The 15,658-nt window shown below is 36.8% G+C and overlaps 1 protein-coding gene across 1 annotated transcript; it reads right to left on the bottom strand.

Annotated features, from left to right (window-relative positions):
* Positions 1-14,851: 14,851 nt before the first annotated feature.
* Positions 14,852-15,196, bottom strand: LOC133779021 (secreted RxLR effector protein 161-like). The gene has a single exon (XM_062219027.1). It carries the CDS (start codon positions 15,194-15,196, stop codon positions 14,852-14,854), a length of 345 nt encoding a protein of 114 aa, XP_062075011.1.
* Positions 15,197-15,658: the final 462 nt, after the last annotated feature.

The raw sequence follows: 15,658 nt of genomic DNA on the forward strand, positions 1-15,658 counted from the left end.
TGATTTATATTAGTGGAGAGTGCCAAATAAGTGAGCTTAAGGAATTATTTGGTTTGCATTGATTGCTTGGAAAGAATTTGGTTAGCATAATTGATTTCAAATACATTTATTTAATAATCATGATTTGATAATCCAAAATGTTAATAGAATAAAGTGTGTTGATGGAGTGTTTTGATCAAAATTCTAGATTGAATAAAGTGTTAAGTAGTTTTTTGAGAATTATATGATTAACATTCATGATTTTGAGGCATAATTGTTGTTGTTGCTATAATTCATGTTGTTAGAGTCTAAGTTTGTTTGAGTCCTTTGTTCGAGGGCGAACAAAGAGTAAGTTAGGGGGAGTTTGATAACTTCATTTTAGTGTTGTTTTAGAATGTGTTTTCGTGGTAATCTTGAGTCTTTATGTGTGTTTTGTGCAAGATTACGCTTTTGTATGTCTTTATTGTAGGTTGGTGCGGTGAATCATGAGAAAAATGTAAAAAGAACAGAAAATGGTGGAAAACGAAGCTCTTGGCAGTTGTTTGACTCAAAATGATGCTAAGGACGATTAATAGTCAGTTTGTGATGAAGAGATGAGGTTGAAAGACCTAATTTGAGAAATAATGGAATTAGAGCCGCAACTTGAGCTTATAAGTCGCGACTCTAGGAAAGTCAGAAACACATGACAGCTGGAGGCAATTAGTGCCGTGACTTGAGCTTATAAGTCGCGGCACAAGGTAGAGTTTGAGGCTAAACAAAGGGGACATTATGGACACATGCTGTGACTTGAGATGCTTGAGTCGCGGCGCCTAAAGACTAATACAGACTCAGGAGACTTCAAAAATTGACACGGGTCGCGACCTAGAGAAGGCCAAGTCGTTGCCCGCATATGAAAAACAAAGCCTTTGTAATTTTTTTACTATAAATTCATACTTAGGGTTTAATTAGGTCATTAGGTCATATTTTAATTACGTTTTTAAAGACTAATTTTGATTCTTAGACTAGTTTGTTCTACTTTTTTATATTTTTCTTTCTTCTTTAAGTTCTTGAATCTTATGTTTCTGAATTATTATTTTGTTGATTTAGTCATGTCTGGTATGAACTAAATAATTTTTATCTAGGGTTTAATGTAGTCACTTGGATTTCTAACTAATTTAATTATGATGTTCTATTGATTTTTCTTCTCTATTCTAATCTATATAATGTGTGCCTAATGCTAGTAAATACCTGATCAATATTTGCTTGATTTATGATTTTGATTCAAAATTTGAAAGATGAGAATTGAATATGTTATCATCATATAGACATAGGTTGCAAATTGGACGAAAGTACCTAAATGGCTTGTGTAGAAATTAGGTTTCCATGCTTAATGTCGGTTATATGTTTAAGTTTATCACAGAGATGTAGAAAACCTGCATATAGGATGAGATCTTATATCTTGAAAAATAATAGGAATCGATTTATGTTAACCTGCTATTAGAATAAAAAGAAAAAAATTTAGAACTGATTAATAAAATTAGAAGAATGAAAAGTTGATGAAATTAACACCCTAGGTCTTTTTAATATTGATTTTCATCTTTTAATTAGTTATTTTTGTTCATAGTTATTTAAAATTTTAAAATTAAATTCATTCATCTAAACTTTTTTTGTCAGATAGAAATTTCAGAACAATTATTGGTAATTGGGAAATAGTCTTTGTGGGAACGATACTCTACTTTATCATCTATATTACTTGAATCGATTGCGTGCACTTACGTATATATATTTTCACGATCAGTATTCCTGGAAACAAAAAAAGTGTTTGATATTGATGTCATAAAGTCTATAACCTTTGATCCCTTGAGGGTATCCCATAAAAACATAAGGTCAAGCTCTAGGCTTAAATTTGGTTCTATGTGCAATCAAAGTGGAAGAAAAAAAAAAGCAACCAAATGTTCTGAAATGAGCATAATCATGAAGTTTCTATATAAAATTTTATTAGGAGTTTTGTTTTTCAGATTTGGTGTTGGTATACAATTGATAATATAAGCTGCGATTAGGACACAATTAGTCCAAAAATTAATAGGGAGATTAGCTTGAAAATAAAGTGCACGTGCAACATTTAATAAATGCTGGTGCTTTCTTTCAGCAACAACGTTTTGCTCAGGTGTTTCAACACAAGTGAATTGGTTTAACATGCCCATGCTAGAGAAAAGATCTTTAAATGCTAATTCAGGAGCATTATCATATCGAAAACATTTAAGAACACAGTTGAATTGTAAAGATTCATAAAAAAAAATTATTAAACTTTTTTTTAAGTGGGTGGGACCCACCTAAGCCAAAAGAGTAAAATGACTCTATTTTTTTTCTTTTCCCTCTCTCTCCCCGACTCCATCCTCATCTTCCTCTTTCTTTTATTTTTCCTTCTTTTCTTTCTTCTTCTTCTTCTTCTTCTCTATTCGACAAGTCACGACAGCCACCAGACCCAACCACCATCACCATTTTCAACACGTGCCGCCTTCGTAGCTTCCCCAACCGTTGACAACAACAACCCCAAAGTTTGGTGTCAATTGGAGAAGGGACGCACTCGTATGGGCACTCCGAAGTTTCGCCGTCGAAACTTTGAGGTGACTTTTCGGTAAACTCTGACCACATTTCAGTGAATGGGTGGCACTGATGGAATCAGTCTTACGAAAGGAACGTCACCCACTAAGTCATTCCAATCAATTCGCTAGTTTTCTTCGGCGAGATTTTGGGTATCTCCGCCCCTTTGGAAGCATTTTCCAGTGACACCGAGGATCATTTAGGTGAATGGTTTTTACTTTCATGATGTACTCATTGAGATGATCATTTTGATATATGCCACACCTACCTTCGTCGACGTTTCTGATACACCGCTCACTACCGCCACCAACTACTACTATGCACCGCTTAGGTAAGGTTCCGGAACTTGAAATTTTAAATATGGTCGTATTATATGTCGTTGGACATGATTTTGAATAAGGAATGCAACGATGATAAACTTTGCTCATTCGATGCACTTAGGAAAAACGTGATATTAAAATTGGACTAAATAAGTCTAAGATCATCGTTAAGCTTAGGAGCGTCGCTTTGGACTCGGATTGAAAATTCTGAGGTAGGGACTCAAATTGACTATTGGACTTATTTTACTCGTATTGAATTGCATTAAACATATTCCAATTTTAATTTTTATAAAATGTTTGAAAAATAGAAAACTTAACCTGCATGTTTTCTAATCTGTTTAGAGGGCTCTGAGGGCCAAATATATTTTTGTTCCCCAAATTATGCAGGTTATGATTTTTTGGTTTTATTCAAATGCAGCTGTTATGCTGCCCAATTTTCTAAAATATAAAGGGAACATGTTTCTTTCTTTTCATGTTTACCTGCATTTGGTTGTACTGATGAGAGCCATAATGATAATGATTTGTGCATGTTGTTGTTTCACGACCTAGTCTCTATGTCATCATAGGTAGATCAGGTGTCCACTCACTTGTAGGTGTAAAGACCTAGCATCTATATACAGGAAGTGTTCTGAGCCTCCTCCTTGTGGTGGTTATCAGGTCCGGCTACCCGGTTTAGGATGTTGGTTTTTCTACGGTGAGTAACAGGAACTAGGGATCTAGTGGACCGTGTGATGTGCACGTGTAGCTATGCGCTTATGATTATTTGTAGTTTCTCTCTATTTTGGTTTATACATGGTGATGTATGTTTTGTTTTTAAAGCTAACCATAAAAGGGTTTTATTAAACTTTTTGGGCCCTATGTTATTAGTTGCTTTCCTACTAGCTTTATAAGCTCACCCCCTATATTTCTCTCATTCTAGGAACCCAGTGATGAGAATGTGGAAGGTGAATTATTGATGGAGCCATTGTGTTTAGCCTAATTCTTTCAGTGCCATAGTCCTATCTTTTAAACATTATTTATGTATTTGATTTGAAACTTATGGTTTGTATATCTAAATTAGCTATGTAATAGTTAGGAATGAAGAATGGTAGATGCAAAGTATTATTTTGGGTGTTTTATTACTTATTAAATTTAACTGTTTGGTGACTACATAACTGTGGGGATATTATTATTCTATGTATAATGATAAATGATCATGATTTTATCACTAATATTTGTATATACAATTATAGGAGTTATTCCATTATTTAGACTTATAATTATAGTACTATTTAACATAAACTAAAGGATCATTTATAAAAAGTATTTTCCACAAGGGTCAAAGATTGACCTTTGGCCTTTGACCACCCAAGTTATGGATATTACAAATCTGTCACAGCCTAGGACTCAGGTCGTGGCAGAAAAATGGTATCAAAGCACCAGGTTTAAATACCTTGGAGTGTGTCACCAAATAGATTAATTTTACTTTAAAATAAAGTGTTTTGATGTATAAAGGCGTATATAGATAGATAGCATCCATTCCTCACTAACTAGTTAGCTTTTGATTTACTCACCTAAGAAAATGCCTTCGGAAGGAAGGACAACAAGGAGAAGGCCTGCAGATGATGTCCCTGAGGCTGAGGTTCCTTCTCCGTCAAGGTAGATAAAGAAGATTTTAAACATTATGGGAACACCTGAAGAGTATCATGTTAATTTTAATGTGTCCAAGTTGGATAGGAGTGTACCAGATTGGTAGGAAGCCTTAAGTAGGATGATAGGAACTAATGGGATGACTTGAGGAAATTTTGAGAAGAGTTTTCAAAGAACAACATTTTAACCCATCTCATAGGAGGACTTGATTGGATCATTTGATTGCTTAAGATCAATGATAGGTTGATGAGATCATAGAATGACTAGATAATGATGGATGTGAGTGAATGAATTCTACATAGAGTTTGTAGAGTTGACCTTCTATGTTTATGTTGGTATCGTTGATCAATCTCTTTTAATTGAAAAGTCCATGACTCGATTAAAGACTACAACACTTGATGAAACCATTACCCTAAGCTTTACAGACATGAACAAGTGTGTGATGTTAACCTTGTGAGCTAAATTTCATTATATGGAAAAAGGTTGGAAAAAGAAATTCGACCAAGAAAAAGGAAAAGCCTCTGGTCAAGCATATGCTCTTGGTGGTGATGATGTGCAAGGAGGAACATGCCAATGAGTTGTGGATGGTATGGTTCTTATCTCACACTCTTGGGCTCATACATTATTTGATTTTGGTGCATCACATTCTTGTATATCATTAATGTTTGCTAGCATGTTGGGTTTGAGTTGAGAAACTTTTAGTCCTACATTATAGTTGAGTGTACCTATGGGATGGCATGATGAGGTATTCACCATCTGTAAATTAGTTTGTATTGTGTTTGAATGACATAAGTTGTTAGGAAACCTGATAGTGTTACCGATGAGACAATTTGATGTCATTCTTGGCATGGACTGGCTGTCTAAGTACCAATCCATTGTAGATTTCTCAAGCAAAAGGTTGACTCTTTTGACTCTAAGTGGAGATTTCATTGTATATCAAGCCAACATGAATGTAATAAGGAAAAATCCTATCCTTAAGGCATGTTTAGGTGGGAAAAGAAGCTCAGAGTGTTATGGGAGTCTGTTTACAATTGAGGATGAGTCTAGGCCTCTAGAAAGGTTTCCTTGGATATCAGTGGTTAGTGGCTTTCCAGATGTGTTTCTTGAGGATTTGATAGGACTACCACATGATAGAGAGATCGAGTTTTACATTGATTTGATTCCCAAGACAACACCAATTTCTACTACACCTTATCGCATAGCACTTGCAGAGTTGGCTGAATTGAAAAAAAAAACAATTGGGTGAGCTAATGGATTAATGTTACATTAGGAACAGTACTTCCCCATGGGGAGCTCCAATCTTGTTTACCAAGAAAGATGATGGATTCTTGCGACTGTGCGTCGATTATAGGAAATTGAATTAGATGACAATTAAGAACAAGTATCATTTGCCAAGGATAGATGAGTTATTTGATCATCTCAGAGGTTCAAAGTGGTTTTCCAAGATTAATTTGAGTTCAGGCTATCATCAATTGAGGATTAAGAAAGAGGATATTCCTAAAACTGCTTTCAGAACGCGTTATGGACACCTTGAGTTTTTAGTGATGCCATTTGGATTGACGAATGCGCCTGCAGCATTTATGGACCTTATGAATATAATCTTTATACCCTCTTTGGATAAGTTCGTGGTTGTTTTTATTGATGACATTTTGGTGTATTCCAAGGCACATGAGGACCATGTATAACACTTAGCAATTGTGTTGCAAACTTTGAGAGATCATCAATTACATGCTAAGAAAGATAAATGTGACTTCTTAATGACTAAGGTCAAATTGTTAGGGCATGCAATATCTCAAGAAGGCATTACTGTGGTTCCTGCAAAGATAGATTCTATCTTGCAGTGGGAAAGAACAAATAAGGATGTTACTGAGGATTGAATTTTTCTCGGGTTAGCAGGTTACTATAATCGCTTTGTGGAGAATTTTTCTTGAATTTATATGCCTTTGACAAAGCTAACAAGAAAGGATTTAAAGTTTGCGTGGGATGAGAAGCTTTTGGAGAACTTAAGCAAAGATTAACTACGACGCTTGTTCTCACTGTGCCTAATAGTGATGAACCGTATGTGGTTTTCACTGATGCTTCTGGTACTAGTTTAGGAGGATTTCTCATGAAAAATGGCATGGTTTTTGCCTATTCTTCGTGCCAATTGAAGCCACATGAGAAAAACTACCCCACACATGACTTGGGACTTGCAGTAGTAATTCTTGCCTTGAAAATTTGAGATGTTACTTATATGGGGCAAAGTTTGAATTATATTTTGATCATAAGATTTTAAAGTATCTCTTTACTCAAAGAGACTTGAATTTGGGGCAAAGAAGATGGGTCGAGTACATTGAAGATTATGATTTCACTTTGCAATATCATCCAGGAAAAGCAAATGTGGTTGCTGATGCATTAAGTAGAAAACATCATGGCACTTTTGCTTGTTTGGCTCTTGAGGATTGGAAAAGAACAATCATGGTGGGTGAATATGATTTGGAGTACTATGAAGGAAAAGAGATTGCTTGTGTTTCAAATGTAGTGATTACACCAGTGCTACTTCAGCAAGTTAAGCAATGCTAGTAGCAAGATGAGAAATTGAGACTTATCTGGAATTGAATCTGAAATGGTGAGCAGTTAGATGGATGGACTGTAAATGCCGAAGGATTCTTATACAATAAGGGAAAATGTCATTGCAAATATCCTTGACCTTAGAGAGTATGTTATGATCGAGGCTCATAGGTATAAATTTGTTGTATTTCCTGGAAGCACAAAGATGTACCAAGACTTGAAAAGACAATACTTGTTGGAAGGTATGAAGAGAGATGTGGCTAACTTTGTAGCTAAGTGTATGGTATTCCAGCAGGTTAAAGCTGAGCACCAGATACTTTCAGGGTTGCTTCAACCTTTACAAGAATGGAAGTGGGACAAGATCACGATGGACTTTGTGACGGGATTACCATTAACACCATTAAAGCATGAAACTGTCTGGGTGATTGTCGATCTTCTGACCAAATCTGCTCATTTCATTCCAATTAGGAAGGATTATAAGGTTTCTGGACTAGCTCGACTTTATGTGGATAGTATACTTCAACTGCATGGGTTGCCTTCCAACATTTTTTCTAATAGAGATCCTTGATTTACATCAAGGTTTTGGTGAGCATTGCAAAAAGCTTTAGGAACTTAACTTAACTTTAGCACTGCTCACCACCCTCAAACAAATGGAAAATCTGAGAGGACTATCCAAACTTGTGAGGACATGCTTCGTTCTTGTATTTTGGATTTTGGGGGTAGCTGGGGAGAACACTTGTCATTGGTGGAATTCACTTATAATAATAGCTACCAGGCTAGTATAGGCATGACTTCTTATGAGGCCTTATATGGGAGACCATGCAGATCACCTTTATGTTGGGCAAAACTAGATGAGGATGTCAAAATTGGACCTCAAATGATCGCTAGTACCACTGAGAAGCACAAAGACATCCAAGAAAGACTTAAGGTTGTTCAAATTCGTCAGAAGAGTTATGTTGATCTCCACCGTCGAGAAGTTGAGTTTGAGGTTGGTGATTATGTCTTCTTGAAAGTTACTCCTATGCGTGGTGTGATGAGATTTGGAGTGAAGGGTAAGCTAGCCTCGAGGTATATTTGGGCCTTTCGAGGTTATCGAGAGGGTTTGGGAGGTCGCTTATCGATTGAACTTACTAGCGCAGTTGGGGTGTGTTCACAATGTGTTCCATGTATCGATGCTGAGGAAGTATACTCCAGACCCATCACACATCTATCCCTCTTCAAGAGGACATGACATATGAAGAACAACCTATCAGATTCCTGGTGAGAGAGTGTTAAAAGTGCTAAGGAATAGAGATTCTAGTAGTCAAGGTCTTATGGCAGAGCCATAGAGAAGACGAGGCTACTAGGGAGTTAGAGTCGGAGATGTAAGAGAAGTTTCTCATTTGTTTAATTTTAGCTTGAGGTTGTACTTTGAAAATTTCGGGATGAAATTTCTTTAAGGAGGGAAGAATGTAAAGACTCAGAAAATAAAAAATATTATTAAATTTTTTTAGTGGGTAGGACCCTTCTAAGTCAAAAGAGTCAAAGGACTATTTTTTTTTCTTTTCCCTCTCTCTCCCCAAATCCATCCTCCTCTTCCTCTTTCTTTTCTTTTTCCTTCTTTTCTTTCTTCTTCTTCTTCATCTCTATTCGGCAAGTCACAGCAGCCACCAGACCCAACCACCGCCGACCACCATTTTTGACATGCGTCGCCTCTATAGCTTCCTCGAATGACGACGACAGCAACCCCAAAGTTTGGTGTCAATTGGAGCAGGGACGCACTCGTATGGGCACTCAGAAGTTTCATCATCGAAACTTTGAGGTGACTTTCTGGTGAACTCTGACCACAGTTTGATGAGTAGGTGGCATCATTGGAATCATCGTTACGAGAGGAACGTCACCCACTAAGTCATTTCGATCAACTCGCTATTTTTCTCCAACAAGATTTTGGGTATCTCTGCCCCTTTAGAAGCATTTTCTGGTGAAACCAGGGATCATTTTGGAGAATTGGTTGTACATCCGTGATGTACTCATCGAGATGATCGTTTTGACATATGCCACTCCTACCTTCGTCGACGTTTCCGTTACACCGCTCACTGCCGCCACCAACTTCTTAGATGAGGTTCTGGAACGTGAAATTTTAAATATGGTCGTATTATATGTCGGTGGACACAATTTTGAATAAGGAATGCAGTGATGATAGTCGTTTGCTCATTTGATGCACGTATGGAAAACGTGATATTAAAATTGGACTAATTCACTCTAGAATCATCGTTAAGCTTAGGAGCGTCGCTTTGGACTCAGATTGAAAATTCGGAGGTAGGGACTCAAATTTACTATTGGGCCTATTTTACTCATATTGAATTGCATGAAATATATTCCAATTTTGATATTTATAAAATGTTTGAAAAATAGAAAACTTAACCTGCATGTTTTTTTGATCTGTTCTGAGCGCACTGAGTGCCAAATATATTTGTGTTCACTTATTTATGCAGTTTATGATTTTTGGGTTTAATTCAAATGCAGTTGTTATGCTGCCCAATTTTCTAAAATATAAAATGAATATGTTTCTTTCTTTTCATGTTTACCTGCATTTAGTTGTACTGATGAGAGTCGTAGTGATCATGATTTGTGCATGTTGTTGTTTCAAGACCTAGTTTCTATGTCATCATAGGTAGATCAAGTGTCCACTTACCTGTAGGTGTAAAGACCTAGCATCTGTAAACAGGAAGTATTCTGAGCCTCCTCCTTGTGGTGGTTATCAGGTCCGGCTACCCAGTTTAGGATGTCGGTTTTTCTATGGTGGGTAATGGGAACTAGGAATCTAGTGGACAGTGTGATGTGCACGTGTAGCTATGCTCTTATGATTATTTGTGGTTTCTCTCTATTTTGGTTTATACATGGTGATGTATGTTTTTTTAAAAAGTTAACCATGCAAGGGTTTTATTAATTTTTTGGGTCTTACAATATTAGTTGCTTTCCTACTGGGCTTTATAAGCTCACCTCCTATATTTCTCCCATTCCAGTAACCCAGTGATGTGAATGTGGAAGGTGAATTATTGATTGAGTCATTGTGTTTAGCCTAGTTCTTTCAGTGCCATAGTCCTATCTTTTAAACATAATTTATGTATTTGATTTGAAATCTTATGGTCTTTATATCTAAATTAGCTATGTAATAGTTAGGAATGGTGGATGCTAAGTATTATTTTGGGTGTTTTATGACTTATTCAATTCAATTATTTGGTGACTACATATGTAACGCCCTGGATAGCCAAGACCGTTACACTGTGTGTTTATAAAGTGCTAAACTTGCTAATCAAGTCGTTTAATTAAAAACGTGTTATCGAAGTTATAAAGGAACTAGGGTTAAAACGTTTTGGTCTCAAAAGTCACATTCTTATAAAAAGACGTTTCCTGTTTTCATGGGATCCCAAAAATATAGAGATTAAAGACCGTTACAAAAGACATAAGGTTTAAATACAGTATCAAGCCATATTAAGGCAAAACAGACAGTTAGGCAATCCCTGTCCTAATCCACTCCTCGACCATGGTGATCGAACAGCTGGCTATGTACATTCAACCCCACAGCTCTCCATCTAAGGATTGGTCCAACTTGCCTTTGCCTTTACCTGCACCATGTAGCACCCGTGAGCCAAGGCCCAGCAAGAAAACACAACAACTGAGCATAAGCAATCAATGGACAAATCAATATCTCATATTCTCAACCATTTAAGCATTTAGTATAATCAAGTATTCCACATGCTAAGCATATCAATTCATATCACATAACAGTTCACAAATGATAACAAGGGCTAGCGCTCTCAGGCCGCTCCCTCCGTTATCCCACTGACTCCGGCCCGCTTAAACCGAGCTCAGTGAATATAAAGTTGTCCTCGGCTACCAGTGGCCAAGCCACACCCTATGCACAAATATTGTGTATGGCACCCTTAGGCCGCTATCACATGTCCCATGGTGTAATGCCATCATTGACATAATACAAGTATCGGGAGCACTTAGTCCCATCACAATCATATAACCGGGTGCAGTTTTCTTACCTTTCATTTCGCTAGCTTTGATCACTCGACTCCTTGAGCACGATCCCCCTCGAGCCCTAGCGCTCACCTAAACACAACCATAGGCCAAAGTCATCATCAATCCTCAAGTCCAAAACCTAGCCTCGGGGCCAATCCTGAGCCCCCGGGAAGCCCTAGTTCCACCAAACAAGGTGGTGGAATCAAACCCAAAACCCTTGGTCAAAAACCCTTGCAAACAACCCTAAAATCCCTTTTTGGAAACAGGGTAGTGCTACAGCGCTCATTAGAGGGTGCTACAGCGCTACAAACATAAGAAAAATCCCCCAGGAAGCTTGGCCTAGCGCTACAGCACCCAAAGGCTAGCGTTGTAGCGCTAGTCACAGACAGGCAAACTCCAAATTTCCCTTCCTACGATTTCCTCGAACCAAACTCAACCAAAACTTCTCCAAACCTTTACCAAACTCAAAAACAACCTTATGAACATACTCCACTCATCCCAAGCACCCCAAATACTCAAAACCCAATCACATGCATCTCTCATCCCAAAATTCACCATAGCTGACCCTAAGTTCAGAAACCTAGCTGAAACCAGTCAAAACATCAGAGTTAGAAGGTCAAAATTCATACCTTTAATGGGGTTTCAATTTCAAGACAACCTCTACACCTCCTTAACTTGCTCTCCCTCAAACTTTGGCCTGAATTCCCTAAAGTTCCCATCAAACTTAGCTTACACACCATAGTTCAAAAACAAAAACCAGAAACTGAAGAAACTACAAAACCTTACCTCAAGTGTTAGGGTGATCTTGCTAAACCTCTGCTATTCTTCAAACCTAGCTTAGGATCTTTGATGCTCAGCCTAACCCAGCTCTCCTCTGAGCTTTGCTCCAAAATTCTCAAGAAACTGATGAAGAAAGCATAAACCGACCTTAGAGAAAACCAGCTCTGTTTTCTCCCTTTCCTTTTTCTTCCTTTTCCTTCTTTTCTCCCTTTCCTCAGACTTCTATATTTTTCTACAACTTCCACTACCATAAAGCCTTAGTAACACTTAACTCCTGTAAGCCAAATGACAATTATGCCCTCCCTATTAAGTCTAAACCCTTTAATCCACTTAGAAGCATTTTAGTCATTTTATCCAATTCCCGCTAACTCCTCGAGTGTCTCTAATATTTACCGCTTGATTCCCGATACCTAATTAATCACCAATAATATTCCTCAATATCAAAATAAACCCCAATATACTCACTAAATTCCCATTTATACCCCTAGACTCACCCAGAGCCGGGTATAAATCCCCGCTATGACTTTTTCGCTACTTTGCTCACTAGGATCGTCTCAAGTCACAGATCACAGATATATCCACATAATAATGCAGTCTCAACAATTATCACATATATCAATATAGTTATGCCCATAATGGCCAGAATTACAATTATGCCCTTCTAACCTGATCAGGGCCTACATGCATACTAATACACATAGTCATGCATCTCAAATATTCAAATAGTCATACAACATGCTTTAAATCATAATCACGTATCTTACTCATTAAAATCACACATAATTCCCATTATGCCCTCCAGGCACACTAATCAAGACCCTTAAGCCTTATTAGCGAATTTGGGTCGTTACAACATAACTCTGGGGATATTATTGTTTTATGTATAATGATAAGTGATCATACTTTTATCACTAATAATTTTATATATAATTACAGGAGTTATTCCATTATTTTGACTTATAATTATAGTACTATTTAATGTAAACTAAAGGATCATTTTAAAGACTATTTTCTACAAAGGTCAAAGTTTGACCTTTGACCACCCAAGTTATGGGTATTACAAATCTGCCACAGCCTAAGGCTCGTGTCGTGACATGAATTGTGTTTTTACTAGAGATATAAATTGAGGAATTATAAGTAAAGCATCGAATTTGTTAATGAACAAGTAAAGCCAAGTAAATCTAGAGCAGTCATCAACTAAGGTAAGAAAATATTTATGATTGGTATGAGATGTAATATGATAAGGACCCCAAATATCACAATGGACAAGATCAAAAATATTTGAAGAAAAATTATTATTATTTGAAAAGGATAATTTCTTTTGTTTTCCCAAAGGACAAATATAACAAAGAGAGTTTTTATGTAAAAGATAAGGGTTACAATGTAAATAAGATTGTAGCATATTCAAGCATTCGTTGTTGAGATGTCCAAGTCTTTAATGCCTAGTTTCTGCTGAAACTGAGAATACATGTTATGAAGTGGGTTTGGAGTCCAAAATGTAGAGACCATTATGTGATCTACCTCTTCCAATCATCTTCTGAGTTTGGGTGTCCTGTATATAAGAAAAATCAGTGGAGAAATCAATAAATAAAGGACCTAATTCAGTGAGAGAGCTGACTGATATTATGTTATATTTGAAAGAGGCTACATACAGTACATCCTTGAGTATTAAATTTTCTGAAATAGCAATTGACCTAGTTAGGAGTATCAACAAAGTTTCATTATTGGGTAGAATTAATTTAGTTGAGGTAATAGGGCAAAGAACTGAAATAGTTTAACATTTGAACAAATGTGGCTAGCTCCCGAGTCCACTATCCAGGAATCAACTAAAGGTAAAGTAGAGTTGTATGAAAGAATTATACCTGTTGAAGAACACAGATCTGTAGAAGTCATACCAGTTTGTTGTTGTAAGGTTTAATTACCCTTATAACCCTACACCAACTCAGCAAAAGATTAGACACCACAAGGTCAAACCTGACCTTTCACTCAATACAGAAATATGGCCAAGATTTAGACACGTTTGCTTTACTGTTCTACTTTATCAATAATATTTAATATAGCATCTGCTTTTGTACTTATCAGATGAAGCTTTCCTTTTGTTCCACACAAAACAGAGATAAACGAAAGCTAGGGCACAAACACAAAATATACAGCAAGTACCCCCAAAAAACAATCAAAGAAGAAGAGAAGGAAGAAGGGAAGAAGAGCACACAGATTTATGGAGGTTCACCCAAATAAACTGGGCTACGTCCTCTTGAGCTCGCCTTAGAGATGTGGTTAGCTCTTGCACTGAATCAATGGTGATTACAACAATTTCTGAGATTCCAAGATACAGAAGAACAACTGGTAATCTCTTGTAACTTTTCTTCTAAACTCTCTGTTTCTTTCTTTATTTTCTATCAATCTCACTTTCTCTCTGTTTCTTTCTTTTGCATGAAAAAAAAACCCTCGCTCTCTCTCTCTCGAAATGAGAATACAAGGAAGAAGAAAGGGGGCTGGGTTCTTGGATTTCGCTAGTCTTGAAGCTTTGGTGAGATTTGGCTCTACAGAACTAGTTTTATTTATATATGTATATATCTCTGTATTTGGTAGGGTTTAGATATAAACTGTTTTTGCTAAACTGTTAAGAGTTTGTTGTAACTTGTAACTGATTTTGGTATTGGCTTATGACTGGATCCACACAACAAATCCCACCTGGATTCATTCATAAGCCACTTAGTATAGTGCAAGTATCTCTGAGGATCCTAACTCTTAGTTGTGTAATGGTCATCAACCATTACTGATCCCTAGCAAGTTCATGCAGTGAGTGAACTTGTTAAGGGATACAACTTTAGTACCCATGTCTGCAGGATTTTCATCAGTAGGTACCTTTTCGATTTGTACAATTCCTTGTGTCACTTTTTCCCTGATAAAATTATATTTGATTTCAACATGTTTTGTCCTGTCGTGAAGTACTGGGTTTTTGCATAAATGTGTACAGCTCTGATTATCTGAGTAGATTATAGGTCTTCCCTGAGTAGTTGTACTTCTTCCATTAAGCCTTTGATCCAGATTGCCTCCTTAATAGCTTCTGTAACTGCTATATACTCTGATTCAGTAGTGGATAGGGCAACCACATGTTGTAGCTGAACCCTCCAACTTACACAATTACCTCCTAGTAAGAAAAAATAGGCAGAGGTGGATTTTCTACTGTCTCTGTCTCCAGCATAATCTGCATCACTATACCCTTCAATTAAGTTGTTGTTTGGCCTCTTAGTGAACTTAAGACCAATATGAGTAGAGCCTTTTAAGTATCTAAAAACCCATTTCATTGCATTCCAGTGTTCTCTTCCAGGGTTAGACATATATTTACTTAGTACACTTATAGCATAGGCAAGGTCAGGTCTAGTGCATACTATTAGGTACATTATGGATCCAACAGCATTAGAGTAGGGAACATTCTACATATCTTCTATTTCTGCCTGACTTTTGGGACATTGCTCTTTACTTAGTTGATATTGGTTGGTCATAGGTTGCTTAGTGGTCTTGGCATTCTTCATTGAGAATTTTTCTATAATCCTTTCAATATAATCTTCCTGAGATAGTGTAAGTGTTCTTTTGTCTCTGTTTCTTTTGATGACGATACCTAGAATCTTGTTAGCCTCCCCTAGATTTTTCATTTCAAATTCAATTTTGAGCCAACCCTTCATCATATCTACTTTTGACCTTTCTTTACTTATAATCAGCATATCATCCACATAGAGTAGTAGATAGATCACATCATCCATTTTTGAACCTTTAAAATACAAGCAGGTGTCGTAATAGCT

This window comes from Humulus lupulus, chromosome 5, assembly GCF_963169125.1.
Source record: "Humulus lupulus chromosome 5, drHumLupu1.1, whole genome shotgun sequence".
NCBI lineage: Eukaryota > Viridiplantae > Streptophyta > Magnoliopsida > Rosales > Cannabaceae > Humulus > Humulus lupulus.